Source organism: Leishmania mexicana, chromosome 13, assembly GCF_000234665.1.
Source record: "Leishmania mexicana MHOM/GT/2001/U1103 complete genome, chromosome 13".
Taxonomy (NCBI): Eukaryota; Euglenozoa; class Kinetoplastea; order Trypanosomatida; family Trypanosomatidae; genus Leishmania; species Leishmania mexicana.
This window is the reverse complement of record NC_018317.1, coordinates 388,868-408,198: the sequence shown is the minus strand read 5'-3', so window position 1 is coordinate 408,198 and position 19,331 is coordinate 388,868. Positions and strand designations below refer to the sequence as shown.

General features: G+C 59.6%; 6 protein-coding genes across 6 annotated transcripts; all 6 read left to right on the top strand.

Annotated features, from left to right (window-relative positions):
• Positions 1 to 2,878: 2,878 nt before the first annotated feature.
• LMXM_13_1260 (hypothetical protein, unknown function) lies at positions 2,879 to 3,469 on the top strand (the record flags this gene model as incomplete). Its single annotated transcript, XM_003873278.1, has 1 exon — positions 2,879 to 3,469. One exon carries the CDS (start codon positions 2,879 to 2,881, stop codon positions 3,467 to 3,469), a length of 591 nt encoding a protein of 196 aa, XP_003873327.1.
• Positions 3,470 to 4,994: 1,525 nt separating this feature from the next.
• On the top strand, positions 4,995 to 5,771 carry LMXM_13_1250 (hypothetical protein, unknown function; the record flags this gene model as incomplete). The annotated part of the gene is made up of 1 exon (XM_003873277.1): positions 4,995 to 5,771. The coding sequence occupies one exon, from the start codon at positions 4,995 to 4,997 to the stop codon at positions 5,769 to 5,771; it is 777 nt and encodes a 258-aa protein (XP_003873326.1).
• Positions 5,772 to 6,990: 1,219 nt separating this feature from the next.
• LMXM_13_1240 (conserved hypothetical protein) lies at positions 6,991 to 8,625 on the top strand (the record flags this gene model as incomplete). Its single annotated transcript, XM_003873276.1, has 1 exon — positions 6,991 to 8,625. One exon carries the CDS (start codon positions 6,991 to 6,993, stop codon positions 8,623 to 8,625), a length of 1,635 nt encoding a protein of 544 aa, XP_003873325.1.
• A 1,330-nt stretch (positions 8,626 to 9,955) lies between these two features.
• On the top strand, positions 9,956 to 10,777 carry LMXM_13_1230 (putative 40S ribosomal protein S4; the record flags this gene model as incomplete). Its single annotated transcript, XM_003873275.1, has 1 exon — positions 9,956 to 10,777. The coding sequence occupies one exon, from the start codon at positions 9,956 to 9,958 to the stop codon at positions 10,775 to 10,777; it is 822 nt and encodes a 273-aa protein (XP_003873324.1).
• A 1,364-nt stretch (positions 10,778 to 12,141) lies between these two features.
• LMXM_13_1220 (putative 40S ribosomal protein S4) lies at positions 12,142 to 13,434 on the top strand (the record flags this gene model as incomplete). Its single annotated transcript, XM_003873274.1, has 1 exon — positions 12,142 to 13,434. The coding sequence occupies one exon, from the start codon at positions 12,142 to 12,144 to the stop codon at positions 13,432 to 13,434; it is 1,293 nt and encodes a 430-aa protein (XP_003873323.1).
• A 1,473-nt stretch (positions 13,435 to 14,907) lies between these two features.
• On the top strand, positions 14,908 to 16,410 carry LMXM_13_1210 (nucleobase transporter; the record flags this gene model as incomplete). Its single annotated transcript, XM_003873273.1, has 1 exon — positions 14,908 to 16,410. The coding sequence occupies one exon, from the start codon at positions 14,908 to 14,910 to the stop codon at positions 16,408 to 16,410; it is 1,503 nt and encodes a 500-aa protein (XP_003873322.1).
• Positions 16,411 to 19,331: the final 2,921 nt, after the last annotated feature.

Sequence of the window (19,331 nt, the reverse complement as noted above, 5' to 3'; positions counted from 1 at the left end):
CACACACACACACACCTACAACTTCGCCGTGCGCCCTTGCCTAACCTGATCCTCCTCCACCCCCTCCCCTCCTGTGTTGCCCCCCCCCCCCCGCGTTGGGGTGTGGGGAAACTCCTCATGTACTGTCACGCCCTCCTGCGGCGGCCGCCGCCCTCCTTTGTGCCTGTGTGTAGGCACCCCCTCTCTCTTCCTCCCTCTCCTTCTGTACGTGTCCCTAGACCAAAGAAAGTAACGTGCGCTCTCACTCGTTTCCTGCTCTTCATCGGTGCCTCCTCCACCCACCCCCGTCCTTTTCCCGCCTTAGTGTCCAAGCTACTACCCACTCACCGAGACCCAACCCCCTCCCTCACGGAACGCCCCTGTCGTGGCGTCCTCGAGGACGCATTGGAGCCTCTGTTGCTGGTGCGGATGAGCAGTCGCCGGAGTCAATCGTGTCGATGCTGTCGCCTGCAGAAGGGAAGTGCTACCGCCCCTCCCCACCACCACCGCCGCGGCTCTGGTGCTGCAGGCGTCCTCTACAGGCTTTGCGTGGACCTCGCTCGTTCTCTGCTGCTCCGCCGCTGCTGCAACCCCCTCCTGCACAGAGCGTCATGTCCCTCTCCGGGTCTTGCCACTTACCTTTTTTCTACCTTCTCTTCCACTCATCTCTGGTAATGCAATGCTGTGCCCCACCGTCCCCCTCTCCGCTCTCCGCTCTCCTGCCCCCCTCCCCCGCCCCCCGCTCTCCGGACGCGCACGTCGGCTCCACGCGAACGCAGTTGGGAGCGCGCACCGACACGCGTTCTGGTATGCCTACGGGTGGCAGTCATCGTCATCACACACGCAGATTGTCTTGTTCTGAGTTTGCTCGCGACGTGTCCGCCCTGGACACCCCCTCGCCACGAATCGCCTCAACCACTATTGTTGCCCTCCGGAAGGCAAGAACAACGCCCCTCCCCCTATCCCTCCCCCTCTCCCACCGCACACACACACATATATATATATATATCTTCGATTCTCTGCGCGCCTGTGTGCGTATGCGTAGGTGTGTGAAGGTTGGGTCGACAGCAGCAGTAGGATCACAGAATAGGGCACACATTCTCTCTCCCCCTCCCCCACGGCCTTCACGTGCCTCCATGACCAACCCCAAGGACAACGGGGCCACGCTTCCAGGCTGTGATCCGTACCTCGGCCGAAGGGAGTATGCGGTATCGAAGTATGGCACACTGTGCATGGAGTCGGCAGCGGAGAAGAATCGACTGCTCTACACGATGCCGACGGTGAAGAGCTGGTCGAGGGACTTGTGGTATGTCTGGCTTATCGTTGGCATCATTGTTGTCCTTGGTGGCATCGGATGCGCCTTTCAGTGCTTTCGATGGCACCGCCGCATCAAGCACCGCCATGAGCGAGGGGAGCGGCACAGGCGCACGAACGGCATGCTGTTCTTGATGAGTTCTCTGCATCACAAGAGGACGAAGCCTGCGTCGCAACCCCGCTCCGAGGCCTGCCCCTCCCCCCGCCTCGCAGAGTCGCCCCCCGAGTCGCCCGCCACGCGCGACGATGAAGCGGACGACTCACGATGAGGGGGGGGGGAACCATCGCACGGCGAAGAAGAACGCACATGTCTTGCTCGCTCGCTCGCTACGCCCTCACTCCTTCGCGCAGTCTTGTTGCGGTTTTCGCACTTTGTGCGTGTGCATGTGCCATCAAACATTGTCCTCTGCCTCCTTGCCTTGCTGCCCCTTCTCATTCTCCTCTCTTCCCGCTTGATATGTGAACATGGGATCCTCTTTCTGCTCAGCGCTTGCGGATCGGGACTCTCTCGTCCCTCGTCCCTCGCCCGCTCCCTTCTCCCCCCTCCCCCCTCCCTCCCTCCCCATCTCGTTCCGCTCCCTCTCTGGCACATACACGCGCGAAAGCAACAACAACAAAAAGAAAAAAACGAGACGCCCTCTTCGTGTATGCGTTTCTATCCACTCCCACGTCGTCCTTTCGTTTTGGTCCCCTAGCGACTGCTTGGTCCTCCCTTCCCCAGTAGTGCACCGCCACCGCAACTCACACGCATGCATGTTGCGCACAAGCCGAGCGCGTGCACAGGGGCGGGGGAGGGCAGGGGATGGTGTTCTGTGCGCTTCGCCGTCACCTCCTCCCACCCACTCGATCCGTCTATCTGTTCTCTCTTCCTTTGCTTCTCGCTCTCTGTCCCCTCGACACCCTCATCGTCTCTGTAGATGAACCTCCTCCCCGCACCGCCCCGACGCCCCACAAGTGTGCGTTCACACATCACCGTACATAATTTGTTTTCACTTTTCCACGGTCTCTGTTGCCCCTGTCTCTCCCTCCTCGTTTTTGCTTCGTACCTGTAACGCTCATCCTCTCGCTTTTCGCTTCAGATAGCTCCACCCCCTCCGCATTCCGTCCCTCCCTTCCCGCGCCAACATCACCCCGACCAGCACGCCGCTGTTGTTGCGCAAGCGCACTTCTTCATGGCGGCCGCTCGCTTCACCCTCGTGCGGCTCTTCTGATTCCACTCCCTCTCGCTCTCCCCGGCGCTCTCACGACAGCCCTCAGCACACCTTCTTCATTTTTTTCCTCTCCTTTCCGTCTCATCCCTGGCTGCTCCGCCCCTTCGCTTTCGGCCAGCCCAACCTCCTTCACCCACGGCACCTCCCCCCCCCTCTCGCTCCTCCCTCTTGGAAACCCAAGACGGGAAGGCTGGGACGAAAAGCGAGCAAGCACGCCGGCAGCGCGCGTACCTTCTCCCCCCCCCACCACCACCACCCTCGTGGCACGGAAGCCACCGGTGCAGAAAAAAAAGGGCGAGCGCGAGATCGTGAAGGGCAGTGGGGTGGAAGCCGAACAAAGAGCGATCGAGCCAGCAGAAGCAGCAGCAGAAAGTATGTCGCTCGAGCAACAACGTCAGCAGCAGCAGCAGCGGCAGCAACTACTACCGGCCCTTCCGGGTGCAGTGGACTCGCTCAGCGCTGAAGGGCTTCTGGTCGTGCCGCCCGGTAACGGGGATGTGGTACCGGCAGTCCCCCGCGCCGTGGAGCTGTCGCTTATTGATGAGGCTATTCGCTATGCTCTTCAGCGGATTCTTTTATATGGCGTACCCATAGCGGCGAAGATGGTGATCCGTGACCTAGACTACGAGCTCGGTGGAAGTCTACAGCCGGCGAGCGAGAGCTGGCCGAAGGCGTACAAGTGGGCCGTGGTACTCATCATCGTCTCCTCCATCATTTGCTTTGCAGTGGTGGGCCTGGTGCTTGCCTGCATCGTCTTGGAGCGTCACCGTGAAGCCCAGGATAGGTTGAAGCGGAAGACCCACAGCGACTCCGACGACGACCCACACTCCCACAGGGAGCATGATGCACGATCCCTGCCTCAGGATGACAGCCATGCGGGGGAGGAGCGCGACGACTCCTCGTACGATAACTACGACGAGGAGGAGGAAGGGGACGAGTGGAATAGCAGCAGCGACGAGGCCTGACGAGCACCATTGGACATCTGAAAGGTGCCCCACGTGCCTGCGAGTATGTGCGGAGGAAGTTGCAGTGAAACATCTGTACATATATATATATATACATATATACCCCCCCCCCACACACACACACCGGCACCGGCAGGCGCACTTACATAGCTCTCCTGCTCTCTTCCCCCATCTCTGCGTTTCTCATTTGCTACCTTCCCTGCTTGGGCTGCGCTCTGCTCCCTTCCTCCCCCTCCTCCCCCACTCCTCGTTCTCTCATGCTGTGGCTGGTGGTGTTCCTGTCGCTGCCTTCGTCGCGCGACACTGCCGGTATTGGATCGTCTCGCAGATCGTTATGTGTGTGTGTGTATATATATATATGTGTATGTATGTGTGTGTGAGCCTCGCCTTCTCCGCTATCCGATTGTGCTGGCTTGCAAAAGCGTGACTTTGAACTAGACCCATTTGCCTATCCTCTGGCAGACCCCAATGTGCCACAATGTCCCCTTCCTTTTCCTGCTGCTGCTGTTGCTGCTTCCACCCGCTCCCATGGGCTGCCCACGGCGCAGGCGCAGACGCGCATTTTAATTTTGCATATAACTCTTCTCCTGACCCCATTCTCTCTCGTGTGTTATGTGCTCATCTCTTTGTATGTGTCTAGGCGTATCAATCCTGGTCGATCGTCGCGCTCCACCTCAGCACGGACCTCCTCAAGTCTACCTCCCCTGCTCTCTCCCGGAGCGCACCTTTCCTCGTTGCCTTTCTCCCTTACATGGGTGTTGCTGTGCCCTCGAGCAAAGATGTGTCGCCGCAAGCATGTGTCTGCTCGTGCGGAAGGTACGGCTGTCACGGATGCTCGCGTCGCAACTTCACCTTCGCTCCTTTACGTTTTCTTTCCATTCTCCTTTTGATGATTCCTCTTCTTTATCCCTTGTGCGCATGTTTTGTACGCGCGCATGCTGCTTGGTTTCGTGGATGGTGTTGTCGCCCTCTCGTTGTATCTCCCCCTATTGCCTCCTCCCCCTTCCCTCTTCGCTCTTGTCGCTCTTACCCGCACAGTCCCCACATCACCCACGTCCGTTACACGAGCGTGTCGCGCAACAAGGAAGGCACGGTCAGTGTCGGCGTTTTTGTTTTCCGTCTCGCCGTCTTACAAGGCACACATGCACCAAACCCTGCACGCGTGCGCACCGAAACTCATACGGGGCAGATAATCACCGTTACTCACGCCCAGTGATGTTGGCGTGTGTCTTTGTGTGAACTGCGCATCGACGCGTTTTCGATTCTCTTCATTATCGGCGACGCGCCTTTCGCACACCTGCGCCAGCACTTCGGCACGCATCCGCACCCACGCAGTTTAGCCCTCGCACCGAGCGAAGCAAAGGCACGAAACCCACGCACGCGCGCGGGAGCGTGCAGTGCACGTTACAGAGCAGCGTCACAGGACGCGAGGGATATAGGGGTGACACGCCACTGCATATTTTTCCTGCCTCTCGCCTTCCTCGCCGTTCCACGGACGACAGTTGCTGCTGTCCCCGCTTTCTGCATGCTCAACGAGGGTGCACTGTGTGTGTGTGTGTCTTCCTCTGCTGCCTCTTTCTCGCCGGTGTGCTCTGGCAACTCGCCCTTTATACAGTTCGTGTCCGTCTACCTCCTCTGCACTCCCATCCTCTCATCCTCCTACTCCCACCCCCTTACTCCTTCCCCACGCAGCTCTGTGAGGTGCGACACATTCACCCTCACCGGCCGTCTAGGCACGCGACTGAATCATCTGCAGGTGCAACGGAAACAAGCGGCAACGCCCGTCCGACAGAGCGCAAACCACCACCACCACCACCACACACACACACGTTTCGGCAAGAGGGCGAAAATGTCCGAACTTGAGAAAAAGGATATCATCTCCACCCCCGTCCCGTTCCCCACGATCCCCATCCAGGCAGTGCCGCGCAATAAGCGTGTGTGGGTGCAGAACAACTGGTGGGTGCTGCTCACGATCGAGTGTCTCGTGCTGTTCGCTGCCTTTGTAGCCCTGCTTGCCTACTACCTGCTCTACGTCCGTACCCCAGGGAAGCGTCTGCTCAAGGACAAGGTGGACAAAGATGGCCTTAGCCATTACAGTAGTAAGTTCAGCAGCCGCGCTAGCAGTGTCGAGTTGAGGGAGAGCAGTACCCCCTGCACGTACAGCACCGCGACGAAGCACAGCTTCGCGGTGAATGCGACTGGTAGAACGGTTGACGGTAGTAAGTCGCACAGGTCAATGCCTGAGGTAGCGCCCGCGCAGAACCTGCATAGCAAGACCACGAGCAACCACAAGCGAGACTAATTCGGCGTATTGGCAGCGACGTAGCCGATGGGAGGAGGAACGGGGAGACGCCAACCGGTGAAAGATGGAGTGGAGTTGGTCAGCTCGGCTGCACACCAAGACCATGTGCGCTCCGCCATGTCGGTGAGAGAGGGCGCTGTGCGCCGAGACAGGCACACGCACGGAGAGACGAAGAGAATGCCGGTGAGCCTTGATACGGCGGCACTGTGCACATGCGCATCCCGAAAAAAAAACGAAGGGGAAGGCGAGAGATAGCCTGAAGAGCTGTCATGCGTGCGCGTGTGTGTATGTGTGCAGGTGGGCGTGTTTACGGTCATGTCGTGTCTACATCTCTCTCTCTCCCTCTCTCCTCCCCCCGTCGTTGCGCTATCCTTACTTATTTTTTTCGTTCCTTCGTTTTGTTTTCACTGCTCCCCCGTCCTCCTCCCTGCCACGTCGCCACCGTCATCATCGAGGCGTGCGCAGAGATGTGTAAAGCTATCCTTTTTCCCTTCGTGTTTGTGTAGACTTGTCTCAGCGCTGGCATATGTGTGTGTGTGTGCCCTACAGCTGCTACGTGCAATGGCATCTCCTCATTCGTTTATGTTATTCTTGTTGTTGTTCTGCCCCGCCCCCACCACCCCCCACACACACACACACATATACACATATATATAAACATATATATATATACCACTCCCCTCCTTTCCCCGAAAGGAGGCGGGCAGAGGCGGGCAGAGGAGGGCAGAGGAGGGCGTACACTTCTCCACTCCGCCCATCTCCCCTCTGGTTGCTTCTACTGGCTTTTCTCTCATGCATCTCCTTCTGTCTTCATCATCTGGGCCCTCCCCTCCCCCCCCAAATCCCCCTCCCTGCGCTCGGGAGGAAATTCTGGTTGCGGGGCCTGTCCATTTCCGTGACGTACACGATGGCAGCGACGACGCACGCAGACTGCGGTGAAGGCTCGCTTTGGGCAGTGAATGCAGACGTCCGCCGAGGGCCCTCTGCTCCGGTGTCCCATCTGCCTTCAAGCCCCCACCACCCCCTCCCCGTCTCCCTCCATCCACTCATCCGTGAGCCCCTGGTGCCGTGCACTCAAACGAAAAAATAAAACATATCACCACACACACACACTTTGCCCTTGCCCCCTCCCCGGATCTTTCGCTAACGTTGTCGTTGACAGCCTCTCCTCTCTCTCTCTGCGTGTATCACCTCCTGGTGCTAGTCCCTCTCAAGCGCCATGTCGCACCTCGAGACATGCATGCAGCCCAGCACCCAGCCGGTTGTTCACACGCGCAAGCTGTGCTCGTGCAACGCGGTGCTGGCGCCGGGTAAAACGGATGCCGTAACCACGGACGCACCCGTCTCGGACACGGCGCTCTTCGGGGTCATTCTGTTGAACAGCCCAGCGAACACAGACGAGGACTTCGCCGCTTACATCCGCTTCTTGGAGCGCCACCGTGGCCGCGTCGCGCCGGCGTCCTCGGCGAGGGAGGGCGAAGAGGAAACGGAAGCCGCCCCGGTGAGCAGAGAGCTCCACGATCGCGGCCCCTACTTCATTTGCGCGGACGGGGCGTACGCTGCGTTGAAGAGGTACTGCGCAGAACACTACATCAGCATCGCGGGCAGCGGCAGTGGCAGCAGCACCGCGGTGCAGAGCGCCTTCACAGCATCGCGCTTGTGCGATGCTCTCATCGGGGACTTGGACAGCCTCTCCGCCACGCACGCCATGCTCCTCGCTGACGCTGGTGACGCGGAAATCGTGCTTGCGGCTGCGGCTGATGCAGAGCCGCCTCACCGCCGTGATGGTGGTCAGGGCAACAATGGTGGCGACAAGCGCCTACTTTTCCATGATACAGTGGACTCGATTCCGGTGGGGTTGCTGGAAAAGATCCGGCGCAGGCGTGACGCCTCCAGGCACCTCGAGGCGTCCGCGTCGTCGACAACGCCAGTCGAGCCGTTTGTTCTGCTGCCCGTAGCGTGCCAGATGTCGACGGACTTTACGAAGTGTGTGGCGCTGCTGCACCGTCTGTGGGCACTTGACGCTGGGATGCCGGATCCGCTGAACGGGGTGGACTCCCTGCACGGCTTCAATCAGGAGGTTCCGCTTGCGGCGCAATCGCCCGACGTCACGTCCCTTGCATCCGATTGCGTGGCCCGTCTCCCCGAGGCATTGTCCACCGCCGAGATGCAGGCAGGGGGGGATCGGCAGGAGGCTGACCGCTGCCGACGCCTTCTCGAGTCGGTAACGCCGTCTGCACCGCTCACCACTGAGCAGCCTGCTCAACTCCTGGAGACGCGCGTCCTGCCTAACATTGCCGTCTTTGGCGCGCTTGGCGGTCGCATCGATCACGAGTTCGGTGTTGTCTGTTGCCTGCTATGTTACGCGCGAGTCTTTCATATCATGGTCATGAACAAGTACAACGTGCTCTTTGCGTGCTGGCCTGACGGGGTGACGCAGTTCATCCTGCCGCCGTCGTGGTCGCCTTCAGCCTCGGCGCTGAGGGAGACGGCAGCGCCGTACGTGTGTGGCATTATTCCCTTCGGCGTCGTGCGCGAAATGGAGACGGCCGGGCTTCTCTGGAATGTCGTGAAGGGCCGCCCCGAGGTGTACGACGGCTACACGCAGACGAACGGTTACCGCCTTGCTTTCGACGGACTTGTCTCGGCCTGCAACACTGTGACATCCCCGATCGTGACGATCGATGTGCGGCCCCTGCGCTGCGCGCTGGGGCCGTGCTGTCCAGGCTCAGCAGCTCCCATGAAGTGCAGCTGCGATCCGGATGCGCCCTCCGTAAATCCGCCCACCCTGTTCACGCTGGGGTTGCCCGGGGTATGCCCTGACTATCACGCCGATGCGCCGGCGTTCTCTTGATGACAGTGAGAGCAGAAGGCAGCAGACCATGGCGGGGGTGGGCGCGGGCCGAAGAGGGTCGGCATGCGACAGAAGGCGTTTCTAGTGATGATGGCAGATGGCGCTTGCGTATGGTGTCTCCTCGCGCTTTGGGCTTTTAAGCACGCCCGCTCAACGTAACGGAACGGTAGTCGTCTGTGCGTTGACGGATGGCTGGTAATTCATTGTGGGTTCGCCGCACTACCGTCCACGACTCGCCACGCCCTCCCCACTCCCCCCCCCCATCCCTCCCCCAAAAGTCTCCGAAGCATCGTGACGGGCTGGATGCAGGCTGGGCCTGCGGATGGGGCCTCGAGCGGTCATGGTGCTGGCGGTGATGCGTGTAGGCGCCTACTACAGAAGGCTGAAGATGAGGACACGTTCGTGATCCGCTTGGTGAGTGCGAGGAGCCGCTTGCGCCCTAAAATGGGAGGGAGGCAGGCGCGCACACACCTTACCGGGGATGATCCTCCGGCGATCACCGACCTCTCCTCCGTTCGCTCGCTCTCTCTCTTCTGGTTCCGCTTTTCCTTTTTCATCGCTACTCGGTTGGTGTGTGTGTGTAACACACCCGTACCCGTTGACCAGTTCGTGATCCCGAGTACACGTCCGTGCCTCCTCCTCTCCCTATCGTTCTCACCTGGCTTCTCTGCTTCGTAGTGCGGCCCGCGTCTCTCGCGGGGCAAGCATGGCTACTATGTTGTCCTACGTGCATGACCCTCACGTGTGTGTGCCTCCCGTTCTTACCGACGCCCCGTCCCTCTGCCCCCTGTCTCCCGCTAATGTACGACGGCTCGCACTTCAACCATCTGTGCACCACAACGAAGAGACCCGCTGCAGCGCGGCGGCAACACCGTCGTGACAGCACGTACGAAGATACATGCACGCTGTATCGAACGGAAACGCGGCCCTCAAGAGTAATGTGTGCCCTTCCAAGTGTAGAACACGTGCACACCCAGCCATGCACTGCCGTTACCAGGGGCGGGGACTGACCACGTGCAACGCCGTGTAGTGCGGTCGGGTGTTCTTCATCACCACCCCATCTGCCATGGCATCCCATCGCAGTCGCAGTAAACATAGTACGCTGCGCCATCGCTACTTCCCCGCCTTTTTTTGTTTCGAACTCCCACCTCACTCTTCACGTACCTCATTGCTGCTACTCTGTACGCGCGCCACCCCCCCCCCACACACACGCGCGCAACACACGCTTCGGCCGACCTTGCCCTGCACGTAAGAGGAACGCAACTCCTTTCCTTTACTTCTCGGTTGAGCCCGACGCCTATCCCCCTCCTGCAACGTTCTTCCCGAAAAGATGGCCAAGAAGCACCTCAAGCGCTTGTATGCGCCCAAGGACTGGATGCTGAGCAAGCTGACCGGCGTGTTCGCGCCGCGTCCGCGTCCGGGTCCACACAAGCTGCGCGAGTGCCTGCCGCTGCTGGTGATCATCCGCAACCGGCTGAAGTACGCGCTGAACGCGCGCGAGGGTGAGATGATCCTGCGCCAGGGCCTGGTGCACGTGGACAACCACCCGCGCCGCGACGGCAAGTACCCCGCCGGATTCATGGACGTGGTCGAGATCCCGAAGACGGGCGACCGCTTCCGCCTGATGTACGACGTCAAGGGCCGCTTCGCGTTGGTGAACCTGTCCGAGGCGGAGGCGCAGATCAAGCTGATGAAGGTGGTGAACCTGTACACGGCCACCGGCCGCGTGCCGGTCGCCGTGACGCACGACGGCCACCGCATCCGCTACCCGGACCCGCACACCTCCATTGGTGACACCATCGTGTACAACGTCAAGGAGAAGAAGTGCGTGGACCTGATCAAGAACCGCCAGGGCAAGGCCGTGATCGTGACCGGCGGCGCCAACCGCGGCCGCATCGGCGAGATCGTGAAGGTGGAGTGCCACCCCGGCGCGTTCAACATTGCGCACCTGAAGGACGCGTCCGGCGCGGAGTTCGCCACCCGTGCCGCGAACATCTTCGTGATCGGCAAGGACCTGAACAACCTGCAGGTGACGGTGCCGAAGCAGCAGGGTCTGCGCATGAACGTGATCCAGGAGCGCGAGGAGCGCCTGATCGCGGCCGAGGCACGCAAGAACGCGCCGGCTCGCGGTGCCCGCAAGGCCCGCAAGTGAGGAGGCGATTAGACGCGTGCGTGTGTGCGTGTGTGTGACGCCGTGCGCGCAGCCTCACGCTTGTCGATGCCCACAGAGCGTTTATTCTCCGTGGGTGTCACGCGCGCCGCCACGGCCGACTGCGAGTGGAAAGGACAAGGCGAAAGGGAAAGGGAATCCGTGTGCGGATCACTTGCGTGCGCGTGCGTATGTGTCCTTGACGGATGGAGACGGAGCGAAAGTGGCAACTCGGTGGGGGGTGGAGGGGGGGCGGCGGCGGCGGCAGAGCGGTGGTAGCGCCCCGCCCTGCGTCAGGTGTTGCCGGATGGAGAGGGAGGCGGTCGTCTCGTTTTCTTTTTTTTTTGCGCGCGCGCGCGGGTGCATCCGTTTGGACGACGTGGAATATGCCCCGGTGATGAGCGACGAGGGAGAGAGAGAGAGGGAGGGAGGAAGGAAGGAAGGAAGGAAGGAAGGGGGGGTGGGGTGGGGTTTGGGTTCGCTGGAGATGGAAGGGGCGCAGGGTCGGGCACCGAAGGGGGTAACCGTATTATCGAAAAGGAGACGAGAGGGAGGACGTAGGATGCAGCTTGCGGCTGCGTTGAACAGGGGCACACGCACACGCAGCACCCACGGAAGCCTGTATGGTAATGCGCGCCACATGTGTTGCAGTTCTCCTCTCTCCACAGGTGCACCTCGCTGCCTCTCTCCATCTTTCCTGTGTGTCGTCGGGCCTGTCTTCTTGCTCCTCCCTCTCTCTCCCTCGCATGAGCGCTTGCACCGCGGCTGCTGCGCCCCCCCCCCCCCACCCACCCTCCTCCGCCCGTTCTTTTGCTGCTGTCTAGTTTCCCTTTGCGCCGTCGCACGTTCTCTCGTCACGCTCGCCCTCTCCGCTCGCGCGTGACGTTCTTTCCAGGCCATGGACACGCCCCATCCACCGCTTCCTGCACTGTCGGCATCCAGCTCGCTCGCGTCTCAATCGAGCATGCGCACACGCTCTTTTGTTTTCTTGCTCGTTAGCCAACTGCTCGGCACGAGCGGCATTCCCCCAGGTCGCCCCCTTCCTCCTCCTCTCCCCCCTGCCCCACCTCCTCTTCCTCCTCCTCTCCCTCCATGCTTGGGGGTGGGGTAGGGGGAGGGGAGAGGAGGAGGAAGGGGGGGGCAGGGGGGAGGCGAAAGGCTCTGCGTGTGTCTGCGTCGCCCTCGTTTGTATTTTCCTTCTTTTTTTCTTTGCTCATTTCATGCGATCAAGCCAAGGACGTCACACAAGCAAGCCGGTAACACAACTGAGCACCCACCGACCACCACAGCAGCAGCAGCAGCGGCATCAGCGGCGAGACAAATCCCTCTCTCTCCCCCTCCCCCCTCCCCCACATATATATATATATATGTGTAGTGGGATAGGGACGCACGCCGAGGCCGCTCTTAAGCGACGGCGACACGGGTCGGGCGGGCGGATGGTACCGCTTACGTGGGACCAAAGCAGCCAGAAAGCGACGAGGGTCGGGAGCACGGTATTGGTTATGGGAAGCTGCGGTGGGGAGGAAGGGGAGGGACGCAAAGAAAGCGGGAGTGCTGGCTGCCTCGCCTTCTTCCTCTTCTTATGCCCATCCGTGATGGCGCCTTCTCCCGCTTTCCCTCTCGCTTTTCGGGTGTGCTGCTTCACCTCCCCCGCACGCGCAAGTATATGTACATGTATATGCTCTTACCCACGTGTGTGCTGCTGCAGGTGCTGGTGCCCATCGTCCCTTACTCGCCTTTTTCCACCGCTACTCTTCTCCCCCTCTGCCCTCTGTGTCTCTCGCTCTCTTCCCCACAGAACATCCGTAGAGCTCGTTCCCCCCCCCGCCCCCGCAAAGATGGCCAAGAAGCACCTCAAGCGCTTGTATGCGCCCAAGGACTGGATGCTGAGCAAGCTGACCGGCGTGTTCGCGCCGCGTCCGCGTCCGGGTCCACACAAGCTGCGCGAGTGCCTGCCGCTGCTGGTGATCATCCGCAACCGGCTGAAGTACGCGCTGAACGCGCGCGAGGGTGAGATGATCCTGCGCCAGGGCCTGGTGCACGTGGACAACCACCCGCGCCGCGACGGCAAGTACCCCGCCGGATTCATGGACGTGGTCGAGATCCCGAAGACGGGCGACCGCTTCCGCCTGATGTACGACGTCAAGGGCCGCTTCGCGTTGGTGAACCTGTCCGAGGCGGAGGCGCAGATCAAGCTGATGAAGGTGGTGAACCTGTACACGGCCACCGGCCGCGTGCCGGTCGCCGTGACGCACGACGGCCACCGCATCCGCTACCCGGACCCGCACACCTCCATTGGTGACACCATCGTGTACAACGTCAAGGAGAAGAAGTGCGTGGACCTGATCAAGAACCGCCAGGGCAAGGCCGTGATCGTGACCGGCGGCGCCAACCGCGGCCGCATCGGCGAGATCGTGAAGGTGGAGTGCCACCCCGGCGCGTTCAACATTGCGCACCTGAAGGACGCGTCCGGCGCGGAGTTCGCCACCCGTGCCGCGAACATCTTCGTGATCGGCAAGGACCTGAACAACCTGCAGGTGACGGTGCCGAAGCAGCAGGGTCTGCGCATGAACGTGATCCAGGAGCGCGAGGAGCGCCTGATCGCGGCCGAGGCACGCAAGAACGCGCCGGCTCGCGGTGCCCGCAAGGCCCGCAAGTGAGGAGGCGATTAGACGCGTGCGTGTGTGCGTGTGTGCCTCTGAGGTGACGTAGCGGGTCGACTGTGAGGGCTCGAGAAGAGGCGTGTGAGATGTGTAAAGTCCTTCTCTCCTCTCTTCTCTCTCTGTCCTTTAGCAGTGCCTTTCCCCGGGTCGCTTGACTGCTGTCCCATACATCCGCGTAGGCGCACGCGTGTGTCGCTCCGCCCGTCCGTCGCTCCGTCGGTCTCTCTGCGTGTGGCGCACGCGATGTGGCCACCACTTTTGGTGGCTCTCTCGTGTTATACGGCTGTTTTTCCTTTCTCTGTTTCGCTGTTTTTGTCCGTTATTTCCTCATGACCAAGACGCAGAAGGAAAAAAAGGGCAGGAGTGGATTGTGCACCCACCCACCCGACAGCGGCGAAGGGATGATGACGATGAGGATGGGCGCCTGCGTGCATGCGCTTGTACCTCCTCCTCACGCATCCCCGCACACATGTGATGTTCGGTGTGCGTGTGCGTGTTGGAGCGCAGCGTTGGCCGTGACCAGGCAAATGAAAGGGAGGCGGCGGGGAGAGCGTAGGAGAATCGCGACATTCGCATGTTCCACGTGGACTCGTGGGCCCGAGGCGTTGCTGAGCCTTCTGGAGAAGGGTTCACTTCCGCCTTCATCCTTCCCTTCTCACCCGCGCCTCCCACCTCGACTCCATGTATGTGTTTCACCCTGACGACTTTCTTCATCCCCTCCGCCTCCCTCCCTCTCGTTTCTTGCTTGGGTGTTTTTGCGTGTGTGTGTGTGTGTGCGAATCGGTGCTACCACTGCGCTTATCCGCCTCCTCCGCTGCACACCACCCATCCGCCCCCCTCGAACCGCCCCCCCCCCCACGCCCCCCACGCCCTTCTCTCCTCCTCTGCAGTTATTCTCTCTCTTTTCGCACCAGCGCATTGCGTTTTGACCTCGCCCAAAAAAAACTTGCCTTTCGTGTTCCCGTCCCCGCCCTCCCTCCCACACCACCACCCCCTCTCTGTCTTTCCGTTGTTTCTGTGGTTCGCGTGTCCCACGCCACCTTCGTCTTGCTTCCCCGCATCCCTCTTTCTCGTTGACAGCAGAAAGAGCGACACGGCAGCACGTGAGCGCGCGCACACACACAGTCTTTCGCATCCTCACTAAGCCGTAGAGACGTGTGCATCAGCAGCCCTCCACACCCACCCCGCCCCTCCCCCTTTCTCCTCCCGGAAAAGACGTGAAGGCTGTACTGAAGTTACCAGTGGGAAGAGCACGCAACAGCAAAGAGGTCGACAACGACGAAGCGATTCAAACGCACATAATCTTTAAGAAGCAAACCCTTCCCCCCCCCTCCCCTCTCCCTCCCCCTCCCCACGGATAATACAGTAGTGGAAGCCCCATCACGGACCACTCTTGCTTTACGTCTTCCTTTTCTTGTTGTTGACGCTCTACACGAAAGACAGCTTTCCTCCTCGCATCAGCACAGCACGATGTTCCTCAACTTCTCCTCCCTGGCGGAGGCGTACGTGTATGCCACGTGCGTGCTCCTCGGTGTTTCGATGCTCATGCCGCTGAATGCCCTCGTGTCGGCGCCCGCGTACATGCTCGACTACTACAAGTACGCGACACGAAACCCGGATGCGCAGCCGAACAGCCCCCTTTTCTGGAATAACATTTTTACCTTCTACAACGTGGCGTCAGTGGTAACGCAGGCATTGGTGGGCCCAACGGTGCTGACCCCGTGGGCGCGCAAGCTCTCCCTTTCCTTCCGCTTCCTCATGGCCCTGACGCTCATGATGTTGGAGGTGTTCGTGATTCTGGTGATTCCCACCGGGGGCGTGTCGCAGGTTGGCGCCATGGCCGCCTTCTTTATCGTGACCATCGCGGCCGGCGTGGGCAAGTCGTACCTGGAGGCGACGTGCTACGCGCTGGTGGGTACGATGCCGCCGAAGTTCATGTCCGCCATCATGTTCGGCTGCGGCTTTTCCGGTGTTATTTCCTCGACGCTGCAGTGCATCATCAAGGCATCCATGAAGGACACGTACGAATCGGTGCTCCACCAGGCGTACCTCTACTTCAGCCTCTCTCTCGGCTTCATGGCTGTTGCGCTCGCCATGGCGCTCTCCCTGCGCTTCAACACCTTCGCGCAGGAGCACGTCGGCGAGTTCCGTGCCATCAAGCGTGCCAAGGACGCCACGAAGGGCCTGGACGTCGATGCGGCCAACAAAACCGCCGAGGGAGAAGTGAACGGCACCCTCAGCAGCAACCAGCATCAACCCTTCGCTGCCAATCCGGTGGCAAAGGGCAATGACATCTACGGCGATCTCATCGACGAGAAAGCTGACATGGCGCGCCGAAAGGCCGAGGGCGCGGGCGGCTCTGACGATCTGAGCGAGTGCGAAGAGGTGCGGGTGGTGGACCACCAGCCTGGCGACACCGGCAGCGATAGCAACGTGGACGACCGAAACCTGACCACCTCGGAGCAGCTGCAGCGCACGCGCGCCTGGCCTGTGGCAAAGTTCATCTGGCCTCTCATGGCTGCCTGCTTCTGCAACTTCTTTGTTTCCCTGCTCATCCTGCCGTCCCTTATAATCCCGGTCGACCGCACGGACAAGTGGTTTGCGACCATCGCGATTCTGCTGTACAACTGCGGTGATGCGACCGGCCGCTGGCTATCCTCAGTGAAGCTCCTATGGCCCTCGCATCGTGTGCTCTTCATCAGCATCGGGTGCCGCTTCATCTTCATTCCGCTGACGTTCCTGTGCATCTACAAGTACATCCCTGGCCACCCGGCCCCATACGTGTTCTTTTCACTGCTCGGCCTCACAAACGGCTTCTTTGGTGCGATGGCGATGGTGTTCGGCCCGATCGACCCACGCCTGCGCACGGAGGGCCAGCGTGTGATGGCGGGTCAGATGATGGGTGTCTCGCTCCTCGCTGGTGCGTCGCTGGCCGCCGTGATGGCGATGGCAATCGTGCCCTTCCTTCCCTAAGCACAACGCAAAAGGAAGCACGGGCACGAGGCGACAACAGCAGCAGCAGCAGGCTTGGGGCCACAGGAGCGAGAGCGAGAGCGTGTGTGCGTGTGTGTGTGTGTAAGCCGCACAAAAAAGAGGACGACCTCCGCGCGCACTGTCGTTCACTCTCTCGATCTCTCTGACTATATCCGTCGGCCCTCACTGGGCCTTCTCTGCTTTCCCTTTTCTTCTTGCTGGTGCACCTGTTCTCTCGGTCTGTGTCTCTGTCTGTGTGGGTGTGCGTGTGCGTGTGTGTGTATGCGTGTCTTCTACTGGTCCTCTTCGCTCCCTTTCCTTGGTTTGTCCGCTTGCTCTTTTTTCCCTTTCCGTCTCCCGCTCTCGCTCTCACGTCCACACCACCACCACCACCACCACCACTCCTCTCCCTTCTCTTCAATTACCCGTTGTCATGGTGCGCAGAGTAAGGGGGAGAGAGGTCTGCGTGTGTATGTGTGTGCTCGTCGCCATCGCAGGAGGAATAGTAGTAGGGGACGGAGCGAACACGGAGCGAAGCCAAGACCAGAGGAAGCACCGGGGGGGGCGACATGCAGGCAAATAGAGCATGAGCATGGGGCCACGCACTAACACACGAAAGGATAGAGGCATGTATATATATATATATACACACACGCGTACATCCATCAATCCGCATCAACACCGTTGATCGAATAACACCCACAGACACACCCACACCCACACCCACACCCACACACACACACACACACACACAGACTGAGCCCCTAACCCCTTCCCTTCTCCTCCTCTTCGTTTTTTTTTTCTTTTCTGTCTTCCTTTGTTGGTTTTTTTGCGCGTTCTAGTGTCTTCCTCGCTAAGTTGACCTCTCTTCGTTGTTCGGTTTCCCCATATGTGTGGGTGCGTGCGTGCGTGCGTGTGTGTGCGTGTGTGTGTTGTGTGTGATTTTTTTTTTAGCCTGTGTGCTCTTTCACTTTGTTTTGTTTTTTTTTCGTTGTCTTTGTACTCCACCCCTTCCCCCCTTTCCCCCCTTCCCCCGAGTGATGATGAGCTCAGCAAGGCGCGCCTCTTCCGTTGTGTTTTGTTTTGTTTTTCCTTTCGTTGCTGTGTGTGTTTTCTTTTCTCTTTCTGTTTGGCCTCCTCTTCGTGGTTGTTCACGCACGCGGTGATTCGCCATTTTTTTTTGTTCCCGTGTTGTTGTGTCTTCGTTTTTTTAGCCCTTTTTTTTCGCCCGATCTGCCCCTCCTCCTCCTTCCCTCCCTCCCATCCATCCATCCGTCCGTCCGTCCGTCCATCCACACACACGCCCAACCCTCCGACTTTCTTTGTTTGCTTGTTGGCTTTTCGGGCCTCCATCTTGTGGTCGTTTCCCCCCTCCTACCCTCCCCTCCCGCAGACATGCTGCTCCCCTCCCCTCCCCTCCCTTTTATTTTTAATTTGTTTTTTTTCAGGCCTCTCTGAACAGCGGACGAGGAGGAGGAGGAGATGTGCATGTGTGTGTGTGCTGTCGTTTTGCGGACGTCATGGGTGGCAGCGTGGCAGCGACACATGACAAGCGACACGCAACACACACACACACCACGCGGAACGACGGAAAACAGCCGCTAAAGTGACAGAGCAGAGCCAAACCGAGCAAACGGTAAAAAAAAGAAACTCAGACCGCCTGCAAAGTGCGTAGAAAACAAGAAGTGTGTGTGTGCGTGTGTGTGTGTGTGTGAGAGAGGGCTCTCCAGCCCCTCACACACACATATATATATATATATATGTACGCTGAAGACACGTGAAGGGACTCGCCGAATATCAGCCTTCTTGGAGCGTATATGGTGCGTCTCTCGTTGCTGGAGTAAACAGCAACAACAACAAAAAAACGAAGGAGGAGGAGTGGTGGTTTGTCCAAAGGAACGAAAGAAAACAAAAAAGAGCCGCAACAACAACAACAACAGCAGCAGAAGCAGCAGCAGCAGCAGGAATGCGAACACGAGTGAGGCCACCGTCCTGCACCAAATCGAGCGCGCGCGCACGTGCGTGGTCACAGTAATTTTCCACGGTTGAACTCTCTCTCTCTCTCTTTTCTTTTTTCTTGGCTTTGTTTTTGGACTGCTTTCTGAACTCCCACACGCCAGGATATGGCTTTTTTTTTAATTTTGCGTTGTGCATGCCGATTGGTGTACTCGATTCATATTCGCCGATCGTCCTTTTTTTTTAGTGTGTGTGGAGGAGGAGGAGGAGGAGGAGCGGAATGCCAGAGGCAAGGGGGCTGAGTGGCCTCCCCACAGATAGCGGAGGCACTGGACACTAACACCACACACGGAGGTGTCCCCACGTCATCGGGGTGGGTGGGTGGGAGGGAATCAATCGTCTGCAGAAAGTTTTAAAATGGCGAAGGCGTGTGTGTGCGTAGGGGCGCTGGTGATTTTATTGTCCGCGGCACCAGATGGAGAGGCAGAGCAGGGAGGAGATGTGTGCGCGCGTATTGCATGCTATGAGGAGGACTGACGATGGCGCGTCGTTGGTGCCTTCGTCGTCGTGCAGGGCGCGGCGCAGTCAGCGAAAGAGCAAGAGAGAGGAGGGAGTGGAAAAGAGAAAGCAGCGATACACACACACACACCGATTTGCCAAGCAGCCGTGGAGACACGGAGCGGGCGTCCCATCTCTCCACCACCACCACCACCACCACTACCACTACCAGAGAAAGAGCTTCTTGTCGCCACCAATTACACGCGGACAGTACGGGCTGCCCGCCTTCCTGTGTGTACGCAGCTGATCAGGTGATGCTCGGTGGCTTGGTCACCTTTTATTTTTTTCTTCGACGTCCGTCTGATGTCGCGTACGTTTCGCTTCCTGTTCATTGTAGCCGAGGAGGGGCGATGGTCTCGCCATTGCCCTCCTCCCTTCACACAGACACACCAAAGAAGGCGCAAAGG